At 37.5% G+C, this 14,724-nt stretch overlaps 1 protein-coding gene across 1 annotated transcript in view; it reads right to left on the bottom strand.

Moving 5' to 3' along the window:
• The window catches only part of LOC106468045 (G patch domain and KOW motifs-containing protein-like), a 35,022-nt gene extending 20,775 nt beyond the window's left edge, over nucleotides 1-14,247 (bottom strand). Inside the window, exon 1 of the mRNA XM_013928443.2 lies at nucleotides 14,118-14,247. Within this exon, the coding sequence (XP_013783897.1) occupies nucleotides 14,118-14,172 (55 nt within the window). The 5' untranslated portion in view covers nucleotides 14,173-14,247. The remainder of the gene's footprint in view (nucleotides 1-14,117) is intronic.
• Nucleotides 14,248-14,724: the final 477 nt, after the last annotated feature.

Raw genomic sequence — 14,724 nt, forward strand, 5'->3', positions numbered from 1 at the left:
GCTTACTGCTTGCCCTATCCAATAGGTCTTCTTTTCTGAGAGAACAACATAACATATAGTAATCTACCTAAACACATCACCAATCATTATACCATCAATTCTGTGTAGTCTACAACCCAAATGCTGAGTTTCAGTTCACATTTGTATTTGGCCTCCAGCACGCTTGTAATATGTTGACTGTGATACCTTTCTCCTTTCAAACATCAAATTGTTGTCAAACAATTTGAATTTGGATTCATCTGTAATGAGAACCTTCCTCCAGCTTTTCTCATCCCATTGTTTGAGACGCAATGTCCATTTTAGCCTTTTGGTTTGGTTATTCCATCTAAGTAATGGTTTTTGAGCAGCCACTCATTTAATGAAGCTACTTCATGCTAATGTGTATCTTAACTTTTCTGGAAGTAATTGGATAATTAGATACTGGTGAAATTTCTACTGGATTGTTAGTGCCATGCTAAAGAGCTTACCCTTGAGTTATTAATAATCACTAAATTTTACTTTCTACCTTAACTACTTCAATTATCAACAACACTAGTTTCATGCAACCTCTTCAGAGCTTCCATAAAGCTTCTACTGAAATATGGAATAGCCTTCACCAACCAAAGCTTTGATTTCTACACATTTGTCATATTTTATTTCCGTCCTAGGAGCCATGACTGCATTCATCACACCACTGTTTGAAACAACACAATTGTCTGTACTTTTACAGGCATTGATCTAAGTTCTACTATTAAAACTGCACAAAATGTATGAGTGAAAATTGCTGGTGAATTAGGAATGTCCACCTTTTTATCTAAAGAAGGTAGAAAATACAATTTAAGTATCTGCATATCACATACCCTCTTGAACTTTAAGCCATTCCAAACAACTTTAACTTTTTAAGTTAAAATCCAATGAAATGAATTCTAACATTAGTTAAATAACTGGTGTAACTCACTCTCATTCTTGTAAAACATTTACACATCACTATATGTAGACATGAAAAACAACACAATCCTTCTATACTGATACAATTTCAAAATAAAAAATATCAGAATAAACCTGATAGATAGCAATAATAAAATATACATAATACATATAATTAAATGTAATTTTATGGGGAGAAAAAACATGAAAAAATAAATTGCAACCACAATACAAACATCCAACACTTGGGAACAAATCATAAGTTGGGTCATTATGTGATGTACTCTGGTTTTTTTAGGTACACCATTTATCCAGTTTAACCTCAACTTTTCTGGCCTCACATGCTGAAAAAGAAATGCAGCTGATGTGGATGTTCTACCCAACAATGTCCCACATCTTAATCACCTTTCACAGTCTGCAGCCAGATGTGGGGAGGTAGTTGTTCACAAAAATAAAAAGAAAGAAATAGAATATAAAACATCAATGAGGGAATACAGCTAAACTGTCCCTGAAGTTAGCAATCCAACCCACAATATGATGTTTGGACATAAATACCAAGATGTTAAAGTATTACTACACTAAGCCCAACTAAAATTATTAGTATTAGTTCCCATCCTTTGCCTTTTCCATATTACTATCTGTATATTCAATGGGTCTAAAGATTTTCACACAGTAGCAAGTCTTATATGCATAAGGTGAGACAACTACATTAATATATCTATATAAAATATGAAATGTCCAATAAGTAATTCCAATTTTCTTTAACAATAATTTTAGAAATTATTTTTTTTATTGTGGATATTATAATTTTGTTTCAAATTTATATAAATACTTTTTATATATTTATTATAAAATAATTTAAAATATTTAAATAAATTTTTCTCATCAAACCCATTAAAAATCAGTTTGATTACTAATATATTAATATTAGATATTAAGAACCAAAGATCACCACAGATTCTACAGTACCTTATAAATTCCTTTAATAATAAGATTTAGAATATTTTGAATGAATCACATTAACACATTTACCACTGTAGCAATTATAACCCATGAGCTAAGCCACATTCATTATTACTAAAGTGGCAAAACTTTAGCAACAGTTTGAAATGAACATGTGGCATAATGGTATTGACAAGCAGAGTAGCCAGCACTTGACCCTTTGACCAGTAATTCTCTACAAATGGTTTTTCCATGCTGCCCATAATGAAAATAATGCTAAGGAATTTTCTTGTTTCAGATGTATCAGTTGCAGACCATCAGCACATTCTACTTTTAGATTTTTGGCAGTTCAATTCCAAGAACTGTTCAACAAACCTATTCCTTTCAGTGACCATCATATATTCACATCATTCTCTGTAACAAACAGTTTGAAAATGTCAACTGCAAAGGCGTCAACCAAAAAATTTGTAACCACTTAAGGCCGTGTAGTAAAATAAATATCGGTAGGATATGTTGACTGGATAGTTTACCATCCATAAACTGATGATGGTATTCCAGTGTCACTGTCTGGATCGGCAGTGTCAGCTCTGGTCTGTACAATCTAGGCCTCTTTCATCATCAGACTCAGAATCACTAAGCTCATAATTACTATCCCTATCTACATAATCATCCTCAAGTAACTCTGGATCAGATTCTTGTAAAATACTTGCAGTTTCATTTAGACTATAATGTTTGCACAACCTTGCCCTCTTGTAGCTATAATGGTAATCAAAACAAACCACTGCAGAAATCTCAGGCCACATGACTTGAAACTTTAGGATTTTTTTTTATTCTGTCATTCACAAGAACTAGGACATACAATCATTGTACAGCACTAAGGGACTGCTTATCTGTACACTCACACATAGTTATAGTCCTTTTGCTTATTGACATGTTAACATGTCAGTAGCACCTGACTAATAGAAATAATTAACGTGTTAACACATCACTGATGGCAAACATGTTAATTATGAGGAAAATGTTAAGTCATGTGAAGAAGAGTAATGTCATGTGGTTTAGACACAACACTTAGACACATTAATTTCAAGATGATAACTATCTAAGTGATCTATTAAGAAAATATTATTATATACAGTACACACACACACAGATGAGGATAACTAACTTGAGTTATCAAAGAATAAAGGGTAATGTCACATATGGTACACTCACAAAAGTTAACATTTTCTTAATCTGAAAATGTATTTCTGATAGATACCTCTTCATACAGAACAGTTATGTTTCTTGAGTGTTTGCCTAAGAGACTCATGCCACTAGCCTTGAGCTAACTCCCACCTAAATTCATGTGCTTAACATTAAATGATCCGGTGCATGATGTTGTCATCATACCACAATAGCCCTCCACCAATAGGAGAAAAGATGAAGCAAGATAATAGGTGCACTAGAAGTGAGGAGGTCAAACTAGGACAATGTTAACTTCTAAGATGATACCTCAACTCTGCACACAGAACAGCTAGAATCCCACGATGAACTGGTGGAGGGGCTAGTGCATATCTTAAACCTAGTTAAGTTTCCTTAAGGAAGTGCCCAAAGGGAAAGCCTATGAAGTATGATACCTGACGAGAGGGACTCCATAGGAAAACTGCATCTCATTTTGACGAGGGTATATTCTTCACCCGAAATATGTAAGGGAAGAGGCAAAAGAGCTCAAGTGTCACAGGGATGGGCAGAATTCAAACATGGCCAACTGAGCACCTTTACACAAGCAGTCAGTGAACCAATGTTTGTAGTGTGGTTAGAGCATGATCAGAATGTATGGTGTGTGCTCACCTCGACTCTACCAGACTCTGGCTGAAGGAGGAGGGCACATTAGCTGTTTGAGGAGTGACCCGTATTAAACAGACAGTGTCACTTCTGCCCTACTTCTCAACATAATGTGTTATGCCCAACCAGTGAGAAATTCTCCAAGGCCTACCACCCTAGTGGCTAGGAACTTGAAAGTGGCAAGGGTCTACCATGCTCCATTTGAAGAAGAAGGGAGGGAGGGATTTCTCATGTTGGGGAGATCTGAAGTGCCCAGATCCCCATCGATTCACCTGCTGAAAAGGTCTTTACTGGAGATAGTGTAATGGATGACAGCAAAACATTATATTTAAATAATGGCAAACACAAGCCAAAAAAGTGTGCAGTCACTCCCTAGTTGCCAGCTTCTTCCATGATAATCCATGTAATTGTACAGTCTGGATCGAGCAATTTAATAATTGTATTGTATATATATACCATGAGGACACCTCTAGTACTCTTGCAGAACACCCCATTTTAACAGTGAGCACTAGTAGAGCCAGGGTGGGTGGTTTCAGTGTTTTCTGTTACTCCTGGCTCAATGTAGATTTTGGGAAAATAAGCATACCCTTAAAAGTAACACCAGCTACCTGGATGAATCATATTAAACAAAAAGGGAAAGAAAAAGAAACATAGTCACTCATCTCAAGAATAGTGTACCAGCTCAATAATGGTAACTGGGAAGTGACAAATGTGTGGGGAGTCGTCCATATACCCACCTGGTGGATCTCATCCTAGGTCCAGCAAAAATGAGATGCAAGAGAGTGAGACAGGTGATAAATCTGACACAATGAGATATAAAAGAATCTACAAGCATCAACAACCAGGGAAGAATAAGCTAACTGGAGAAATTAATGGACCCATCCTGTACAGGTAGAAGAAGAGAAGTCCCTGGAAGAAAATGGGTCCTATGGTAGAAGCAGATTTGGCAGGATCCCAAAAGGAAGAGGTGTATGGTAAGTAACAGTGAACAGCCCAACCTGAACATAAGAGCTGATCTGGGCCTGAATGACCATAGAGGTGAGAGATAGGGGAAGAGAGATAGGAGAGAATGTATGGTCACCTTCCCAAGTGAATAAAGTCTTAGGAAGGAAAAATAGTCTGGGTAGAGGAGTAAATAAGTGCAGTGAGAGAGTGGGAGCAGCATCAATAACATAATTATCCAAACAATGGTAACCACAAATGAGAAGGAGAAGGAAATAAATATTAAGAGAAATGTGGTACAAAGAGCAAAAAGCCAAAAGCTCAAAAGGGGCATGCATGAAAGCATGCACTACCACATTGAAGTCCCACTCAGGTATGGGAGTTGGCCAAGGTGGATGGTGAAGGAAGGAAGGATCAGAACAGAGTTTAGAGGACAGAGAAAGATAACACTTTATGGTAACAGAAAAGGCAAAATTTAATGGATAAAGCTGCCCAATAGCAAGCAGGGGTGGTGACTGACAAACCATGGCCAAACAGCCAAGTAAAAAAAGCAAGCAGAAAGTTGGTTTGCAGTAGGATGGTTAAAAGAAAGGGAATGGAAGATGGACCAACAATAAAAAACCTTCCACTTACATTAATCAACAGAAAAAGGGGAAGGTCAACAGAAATGGGACAAAAAGAAGACTACACGAATGGAAAGTCTTGCAACAGACTGAACAAATCACACACATGAAAATATTGGGATGATACCAACGAAAGTAAAGAGTCCTGGAATGGGTGCCCCATTGATAGTTAATGTAAGATACAACTGTAGAGCTGTCAAATTGGATCATGACCAAATGAAAAGGTAATAAATGAGAACATGCCTGAAATAGCAAGAAATTTGAGCATGTTGATGTAGAGGAAATTCTCATCCTGTGTCAAAACAGCAGAAGTTGTGTTGTCATTTAGAGATGTGCCCCAGCCTGATAGAGAAGCACCGCGAGAGGGAAGCATCAGTGAATAAATGGAGATCCAGTCTGAGGGTGGTAAAGGAGCATCAGATGTATTATTGGAAGAGTCTAGCCACCATGACAATTTTTTGTGAAGAGGAGAGAGGAAATTCACAATTGAAGACAATGGGTCTCAAGAAAGATTTCATTGGTCTTGCATGGTCCACTGGAAGAGACATACGAATGGTTCCAGGAAAGCCAGAGTCTCCAAAAGCAAAAAAATCTCTCACACAGGACGAAAACGATAAATACCAATCTTGGTGACTACACATTCCACAGCCCACAGGCAAAGAGGTGAAGGCTGAGTCGTTGGCAGTGGTTTCGATAGACAAAACATAGAAAATGTCTAGAGGACGAGGAAATTGGGATGTGTAGGATGGTGTCTGCCACATAGACCTTGGTAATCCACAGACTGGGTGAAAAAAGAGCACCGGAGTGAAAAGAAATTGTCCATCCAGAACTGTGGAATGAGTATAAATTGGTTGAAAGATGATAGGTTTATTACCAGATACCAGTTCCGAGTTCTTTTAGGGACCATGAAGAGACGAGAGTGAAAAAATAGAGAATGAGAATATATCGTCTTGAAGACATTTTGGGATAAAAGATCCAATACCACATCCTCAAGATGCTGAAGATAGATGGGATTGGAGGGAGAAGAAAATTAAATGGGAAGAGGCTAGAGGAGGTGGAGAAGAGATGGAAAGAAAGACCATGGGTGAGAACTTGAACAACCCACCTGTCAGTAGAACACTGTGACCAAAGGTTGGTGAAGTGAGACAGATGGGCACCCACTGGTCCAAACCTGACAGGAAATTCATTGATGGAAGAGGAAGGTCTGGAAGATGAAATGGGAAGGGTAGAGGCAGACTGATCTGATCGAGGAACAGGAGTTGAAGAGCAAGGTTGGGAAGTATGAGAATCAGAAACACCACAGAAGACATCTGAGTGAAGAAAGAGAACCCAACAAAGATCACACAGATAAGAAGGTAAGTATACATTAATCAGTAAGGAGTACATCCTAATCCAACAAGTCCCAGCAGTAAAAGAGCCAAATAAGCAGGGACAGAGCAGAAATGGTGGTACAGGTCAATATCATGAAGAAGGGAATAAACCTCCCCAGAAAACCCCTTTGGAGCACATCAGATGTAAGATGTAGGGAAGATAGGTAACACAGGATTGTAGCGAGAAAAAGATGAAGCCATGAAAATTGAGCACAAGAGTTTGCTCCCCAGGCAGGAAAGAGATTCCAAAGACAGGGAATATAGAAAATAAAAGGAAGAACGGCTGTAAGCCAGAGCAAAGGAATCAAGAAAATGATGGGGACAAGGGACGTGGGTATGGCTACAAAGTTGTACAAGAAATGAATCATCATGAACCATAATATTAGGTGAGGGAGGAAATACTAAATAATCCCAAGTATTAATTTCCTGGAGCAAAGAATGGGAAGAATCATAACACAAATGTGAAAGAAAAAGAAAGAATCATGCCTAAGAAATCATATCCTGAAACATAGTGGAAGGTTGAGGATTGTCCTCGACTGGTACGGCTATACCCAAAACAAAACCAGGTGGAGAAAACAGTAAATCAAATTCATCTTCCACCTGGTCATTTTCAAACTGAGGGGAAGGATGTCAGCTGAGGGGATGGGAGGAGGAGGCCCAGTATAAATGAGAGATCCCACTAAACACTGTACAGTGGCTGTAATGTCCTCAACTGTGGGTATCCATTACCACACACTTTCACATCCACTAGATGTTTTCTAGGTACAAGTTTAGTATATGCCAGGGGCGAATCCAAAATAATGCAATTCAGATGTGACTTTCTGCCTCTGGTCATATACTCAGAGTCTGCTACTACATGACTAGATAGTGTGAGTGATTCAAATAAACATCATACAAACATCTTACCACATAAAATCACTCAATAGCTCATAAAAACAGAGTTGCTATGCCTTTTCAGCAGTTTTTTTTCATGGGCTTCAAGTGATTAGATTCAAGAGTAAAGATCATTGATGTTCTAGGCATAACTGGAACCCAGGTGTGGTAAGGACTCCCTAGCTCCACTAGTAGAACCTGGGGGTTAATGTGTGTTGGGAACAGTGCAATAGGTGAACTAAGTTCCCTCAATTTTTAAAAGCAAACTGACCCCAATTTATTCAATCCAATTATTGGCAGGGACAAACAGGATCACCTTTAGCTTTACTCATGATAGTCCATGAGTGGCAGTCCAGCATAGTATGGTAATACCACTTGGTGAGCTCCTAGGTGGTCTTATGGAACATCTAATTTCTACAGAGCCTGTTGCAACTGGTAGTAATTATAGTGAAATAGTGGTTGCTATTCCAGAATTGATTTGATAAAACCACACATGTCTGGGCAACACTCACCACAGAGTGGGATCCTGTGAAAACAAGGTAAGGTACTCCAAAAAGAAGAATTAAAAATATTCACCCCTCCGGATAACCTAGCACAAATGGTTAAGATAGCTACAGGGGTAGGCAAAAACTCTCAGATGAAGAGACTGCCAAATCAGGCAAATAATGTGAGATAAAGGTATTGGGGGAGGTCCACATACTAGTTTACACAAGGACCTCCAGCAGGCAATTTGACAGGGCTGCTAAGGATGTAGAAAAGATAAATCTGATTAGATGTGACTCACAGAAAACACATTGCCTTCAAAGAGAGTCCACAATAAAAAGTGTTGTCTAGTATCTCTAAAGGTACAAGTTCAGGCAACCAAACCTTCAAGACCTTCACTGAACATGACCAAGTTCAAAGTCTGATGGGACACAGAGAGAAAGAGTGAGCATATGAATTGGAGAAAGGATTGAATCCCTTTCCCCTTTCACAGAGTGTTGGGTAAGAAGAACTGTCTGAGGTTGTAGAAAGAATGAGAAAGTGGTTTGTGAACAAACAGCACAAATTACTCCGAACAGTGAAGTCTGTATGTCAGCAGCCACAAAAAATAAACCTGCAGGTAAAGGGGAGACATGGCATGCAAGGGTCAGGACACAAACAGATGTAGAGAAAAAACATATAACCTTAATCTACCTAGTAAGTAACTGGAATGGTAATTTGGACGAATTACCTAAAACTATGGGAGGTACTTAGAAAGTACTAGGGTCTCAAAAAATATGCAGTCATGATAATCAAACAGTAGTCAATAAGGCTGCCATAAACAATGGCAATTGTGGAAGATGCAAAAACCTCTGTCAAAGAGCCAAGCCAAAAAACAAGTTATGGTTGACACCACTGATTGAAAAAGGTTCAACCTCCTCTCATTACAACATTGCTGACATGCATGTCATTACCATTGATAAAAGTGCTTTTCAGACTAAGTAGAAACTGAAACAGATGCATGCCAACCTTAGAACTTAAGCCCCAATGCTGTGTGTAAGACAGCATAACCTCTATGCCAGAAGCTTGAGTTTCTGGATAGCTGGGCGTACAATATCAGACCATGGCCACTTCCACGGCGAGAGCCTAAAAAGAACTGGAAATGTTGGACACACCAGAAGGGACAGCAGAAGTAGAAACCTGGGTGTAACAGTCAATACAGTCCTATCAACAGGACAATTGGTTGGAACAAATCATATTTTGTACACTGGATAGAAGGTTGAGGGTGGAAATTCCGTCCAGTTCACATGGAGAGTATCTATTGCCAAAGCCCAAAGATGAGGTACTGGAGACCAAATTGCCAGCAGTTGGGTGATCCAATGAGAGGCAATCCAACTGAACCTTGTGATACAACATCTATTCTGTCGGGAGAATCTGTTTGGATTGTGACAATTGACCTGCTACCACAGGCATCACCAGTGGAACATAGCAAGCTAGAAGGGTGACAAGATAAGACAAGTCTCGAGAAAGTAGGTCCAAAATTTGAAAATAAGGAGCCCTAGATCACATGCCTTCTTGCTGAGAAACATAAGACACCACTGCATTAAAGTCAGAGTGATGCTTGACGATTTACCACTTAAGAAGCCCAGACCATGAGGCCTTGCCTGTTGAAGAGCAAGAAGAACAAAAACATTGCGTAGGGAATCCTCATCATCTGTGCATAGCTCTGGAATTCCTGACTGTTGATATATGCACCCCTGCTCTGAAACAAGGCATTCATGAAAATATTGGAACTCAGGATGAGGTGGCAGTAGAGGAACCCAAATTGTAGTAGTGTCCTGACTTAACAACCCCTCAAGACCAAAAAATGATCCCGAATAAGGAAACTGGGGAAACCAGTAAATAGATGTGTATGATCCTTGGTTACTTAAAGACCAATAAAACGATTGCTTGTGTTTTCATCCCAAAGGCATGAAGGATTTGAGTGATAACCACATTCCAAGAAGAGAGTTAAAAAGAGGTGAGTAAAAGTGTGGCATTCTATTCTATTCTATAGCATTGAACAGAATGGGAGACAGCTGAGCCTGACTGAGAAATGAGTTGAAAAATAAAAAAATACCCAGACTGATGGCATATTGAATTGGAGGAAGAATAGATGTTGCTGTCCCAAAAGAGAAGCCTGCCTGGGTTGTATCTGAAGTAAAATCAGAATGTGTTAGTTTAACAACTGACAAGATGGTGGCAGCAGTAACCAGTTGTCTGTGGAATGGTGTTTGCACAGTACGATGGAATGAAGGAGACAAGGGAAAAAAACCCATGTGAAGCTTATGCGAGTTCAAAAGAAAAAAACAAGAACTGCAGTACTTGACCCTTGTGCACCACAAAGACTGATAGTGGTGGAACTACCACTAAGGTAAAATGGAGACAGGAGCTGACTACAACCAAGTTGGACATCAACAATCCCAGTAAAAAATTCAACAGAGACTGAGGAATGATTAACAAGTGAACCTTGGAGAATATAGGCATTGATATAGACAAAATTGATGACTGGACACCAATCACTTGTCTGTATAGGCTCAACAACTGACAGGAATAAAAACTCTGAAGAACTAGCCTAACTTTTTCACTACTCCCAGACCAACCTGACTCAGATAACCCTAGAACTAAGCTCCAAAGCCCAATGAACTGAAAGAGATGGAAACCCTACAGGTTGGGTGGATAATAGTGGGAAAGATGTGAACTGAACAACCAACTGTGACCCAAGGACCTGCAGAGCTCCTGGACCCATAGCTAAGGTTACCACATGTCCTGAAATTTTTGGAAACAAGCCACCCACAGCCTCTGAAGATATAGAATAATCACTGATACTGCTGGCGATCCGACAAAGTAGTGGAAACCTTAGATATAGATAGAATCTATTCTGAGTACCAATGTACTAAGGGTTTGATGTCGAGGGTTGGGACTCATCAATAGGGGTGGAACTATGACCCACTGTAGGATTTGATGAAATTTCAGACTCCAAGAACAACTGGGAGGAATGTAAAAGCAGAAAACTGAACCAATGTGCATGCTAACAATGGATCCAGCTCATCCTCAATGAAGGTGGTGATCCTGAGAGTCTTCTAACAAAGTGAAGTGAAAGGAAACAAAATGTTGAAATGTGAGCTGGAAGTCCATAGACTTACTCTGTCCCATTAGGAGACATAGACAGGTGAACTACAAACTCCACCTTAGAACCCAAACTTGAGGAGCAGATGTATTATTGAAGAGTTGGAAAAATACCTCCACCTGGTGGTGGTGGTAGGCTAAATCACAACGTTCTGACAACGTGTTGGATAAGGCCTAATTGTCCTTTTACGTAACTAATAATATCAGTGTATGGAGAAAAAACTAAAAATTCACTTGCAAACCTATCAGCCATCAAGTAGGTTGGAGGCTCAAAAGCAACTGGGAAAAAGCCCAAAACATCACACACTCAAAGAACCAACAGAAGGAAAAACAAGTTAAAGGGAGTTTATCCCAAAGTGGCCACCTTTTCATTTTTTGTACGTCATTTAAAGTCTGTGTTGATTACCACTGATTGGAACAGCATTTTGTGAGGTTAAGTAAGTTGTTTTGTTGGAACAAAGCAACTTCAGGTCATGTGCCACATCTATCATAGGGAACCCTGAACCTCAACACTGCGAGTCCATAAACTTACCACTGACCCACAGGGGGGCTGAAAATCCAACAGACTATAAGAAGGAAGAAGAAAAAGTGAATCTAGTCTCTCGGAGGACCAGCACAGGTCCGAATATATGTCTCCATCTCACTACAAATAAGATCATTGACAGTCTCAACCAATAGTGAACATTCAAAGTATCTCCGAACAATCGTAATACTGGAAAACCTGTTAGTGAAGTTTTGTCGAGAAAAAGTGATAAAATTACCCAAATGAGGTGCTTATATACAGTACCAGGATAGATGGCACATTGATGTAAGTGGAGACTATCACAAGACATATATTGCCAAGCGCAATTGAGTGGGGTAAAAAAGACTGGAGCAAACGAATAAAAATCATACAATTGCTTAGATGGGCAAAGATGAAACCCTGGCAGATGAGTAATAGCTGTGAGTGGGAGTGAAGGTATATATATTTTGGAAACTCAGGGATGATAGAATCTGAGTAAATATAAACCTAAACCCTGGATAGGCAGAAACATTCTAAAAAACTTAAAAGGGCATTATTTACAGACAATACAACTTGGAGTTGCATAGAGATAAAAGTTCAAACATGTTAAAATATTTTTCTAAGCAAATTACATTAACACTCTTGCTAAGAGCTCAGTTAAATCATCCAAGTTCATAAAAACAAATTGACACTTAGACTTTCCACACTATAACTTCTAATATGTTTTGTGTATCTTCAGGAAATTTTGCAAGCTTACAGTAAGTATTAGGAGTCCTTTGTAGACAAAAAAATTCGAATTTTTAAGTAAGTATTTTCACTACAAATTTCTCTGTGAATATATGGAGTTAAAATGTTGAATACTCTGAGTGCAAAATGATTTTCATATTAAGATTAAAAATACTTTTCTTCAGCTGAAAATTGTTAAATTTCATTTGTGTAATCTCTAAAACTTCCTAGATAAATTTCAAACGTTTTTTTTTCAGAAACACTTTATACTTTATCTGTTATTTTCTCTACTAAAATTCTATACAAGATTGGTTAAACTGACCAACCTCATAACCACCATAACAAAAATATGAAATAAATCTAAATTACCATTTTTTTTCTTTCTAAAATGATTACAAATTGTAACAAGAAACTACATATGTTTATCCTAAATAGCTTAAAACCTGTAACACTATACATCAGTTTCTACTTAAATTTTATTGTTTTATTGACTTTTGAGCCATGTCTAACTAATAACTGTCATACAAGCTGTAAATTACTTGGCAAACATGGAGCTCATGTTACCTTATCGATTTATGTAAGGTACAGGCTACTCATGAGCACACCTCATTAAACTTTTTTACCATTATTTTTTGTCTTCATTTTACCCAATCACACCTAAAAAGTTTCTGATTTTTATATTTTAATCACTTTTATAATAATAAATATAGAATAAATAAGAAAAACAAGAAATATAGTACTTATCTGGCTCTTCTTTTTCTTGCTGATGATGAAACTTAACCCTAGTTTTTTTATGCTAATAGTACTACTGCATTACATTTATTTAATTAAATAATGCACCTAAGAATACAGAATCATGTAAAAAGCAGATAATTTCCTATAACTATGCAATAAGAGTTGTCAAAATTCAGCTATGCTTGATGATGTGTTTCCCATGGGAACAAAGTTTGAATTGGAAGCAAAATAGGCAATCCTCTGTACAGAAAAGAACATAATATACCTCATTTGATATATTAAATCTTTGAATTTCTATTGGTTATAAATAGTAAATAATATAGTATTATTTACTATTTATAACCAATAGAAATAGTAAATAATATAGTATTATTAAATGTCAGAGAAAACTACTAGCAATTTGTAAAAAAGAGGATCTAACAGATGGGCATGGCAATAGGGGATAATTTTTTAGTTTATGGTTCTGTAACCAAATAAGATTGAAGGTTATAAAAACTTTGCTTTTCCTAAATAACAACAATATTATAATGAGTAATTTATGTTAATATATGGTAACTAAATTAGAGAAGATGGAAAACCCAGAGAGCAAATGTCAATCTGCATACTAGGGGAAATGGAGGAAATTTTTTTAAATATTGCCTGATAAAATTAAGATCTTAAAACTTATATGATATTAAAATCTAGATTATTAGCTACATTTTGGTGCCAAGTTTATTTTTAAACCATGCTAATAGAGTAGTTTAATTAGATTTTAAATGTAACTCAGTGAAACCTCATGACACGCACAGAAAAGGATGCCTGTATGGAATAAGTTAAATAAATCTTGCAAAGTTATTAAACATTCCCAAGTAAAAATACTGTTTCAACAGAGTTAGAAGTAGTGTTTAAATTGTGAAATTGCACAAGTGTGACTTAACACTGTAGAACTACTCTCCAGTTCATTCTGATTTCTAATACATAAAAAAATAGTACATTACAATTCAAACTAATTTGTCTTACAGTATGGAAACCATAACATCAATGTATACAAAGATTATCACTTACTTATTACTTTGTTTTCTTTCCAATATTCATTTTTCGAAATAACTTGAACAAACATTTCTGGCAGAGTTATCACACCTTTATTCAAGGCCAGCCTGATGATAATCCTAGAACTGTCATCATCAAATCCTTCAACCTGAAAGATAATAGATTATGATTTTTACTCATGGTCATATTTTGTTGTTTTTCAGAATTTGTAGAGCATACCAAAATTAGAAAAAAAAGACAACCTTTATTCACCAGATAATAATGATAAACTATTTCAGCCAATGTTTCACAACTACAGCTTCATCAGGGCTAGTAGTACAAGTATAGGTTTGTTTTGTTTTGAATTTCTTGCAAAGCTACACTAGAGCTATCTGTGCTAGCCATCCCTAATTTAGCAGTGAAAGACTAGAGGGAAGGCAGCTAGTCATCACCACCCACCACCAATTAAGGAAGAGTGGGATTGACTGTTACATTATAATGCTCCCACAACTGAAAGGGTAGGCATGTTTTGAATGGAAAGAGATTTGAACCCGCAGATTCTGCATTGAGCTCCCTAACCACCTGGCCATGCCAGGCCACACGTATAGGATGCAGTTTCCTATACTTGTACTACTAGCCTGAT

Source organism: Limulus polyphemus, unplaced genomic scaffold (assembly GCF_000517525.1).
Source record: "Limulus polyphemus unplaced genomic scaffold, Limulus_polyphemus-2.1.2 Scaffold2848, whole genome shotgun sequence".
Classification (NCBI taxonomy): domain Eukaryota; kingdom Metazoa; phylum Arthropoda; class Merostomata; order Xiphosura; family Limulidae; genus Limulus; species Limulus polyphemus.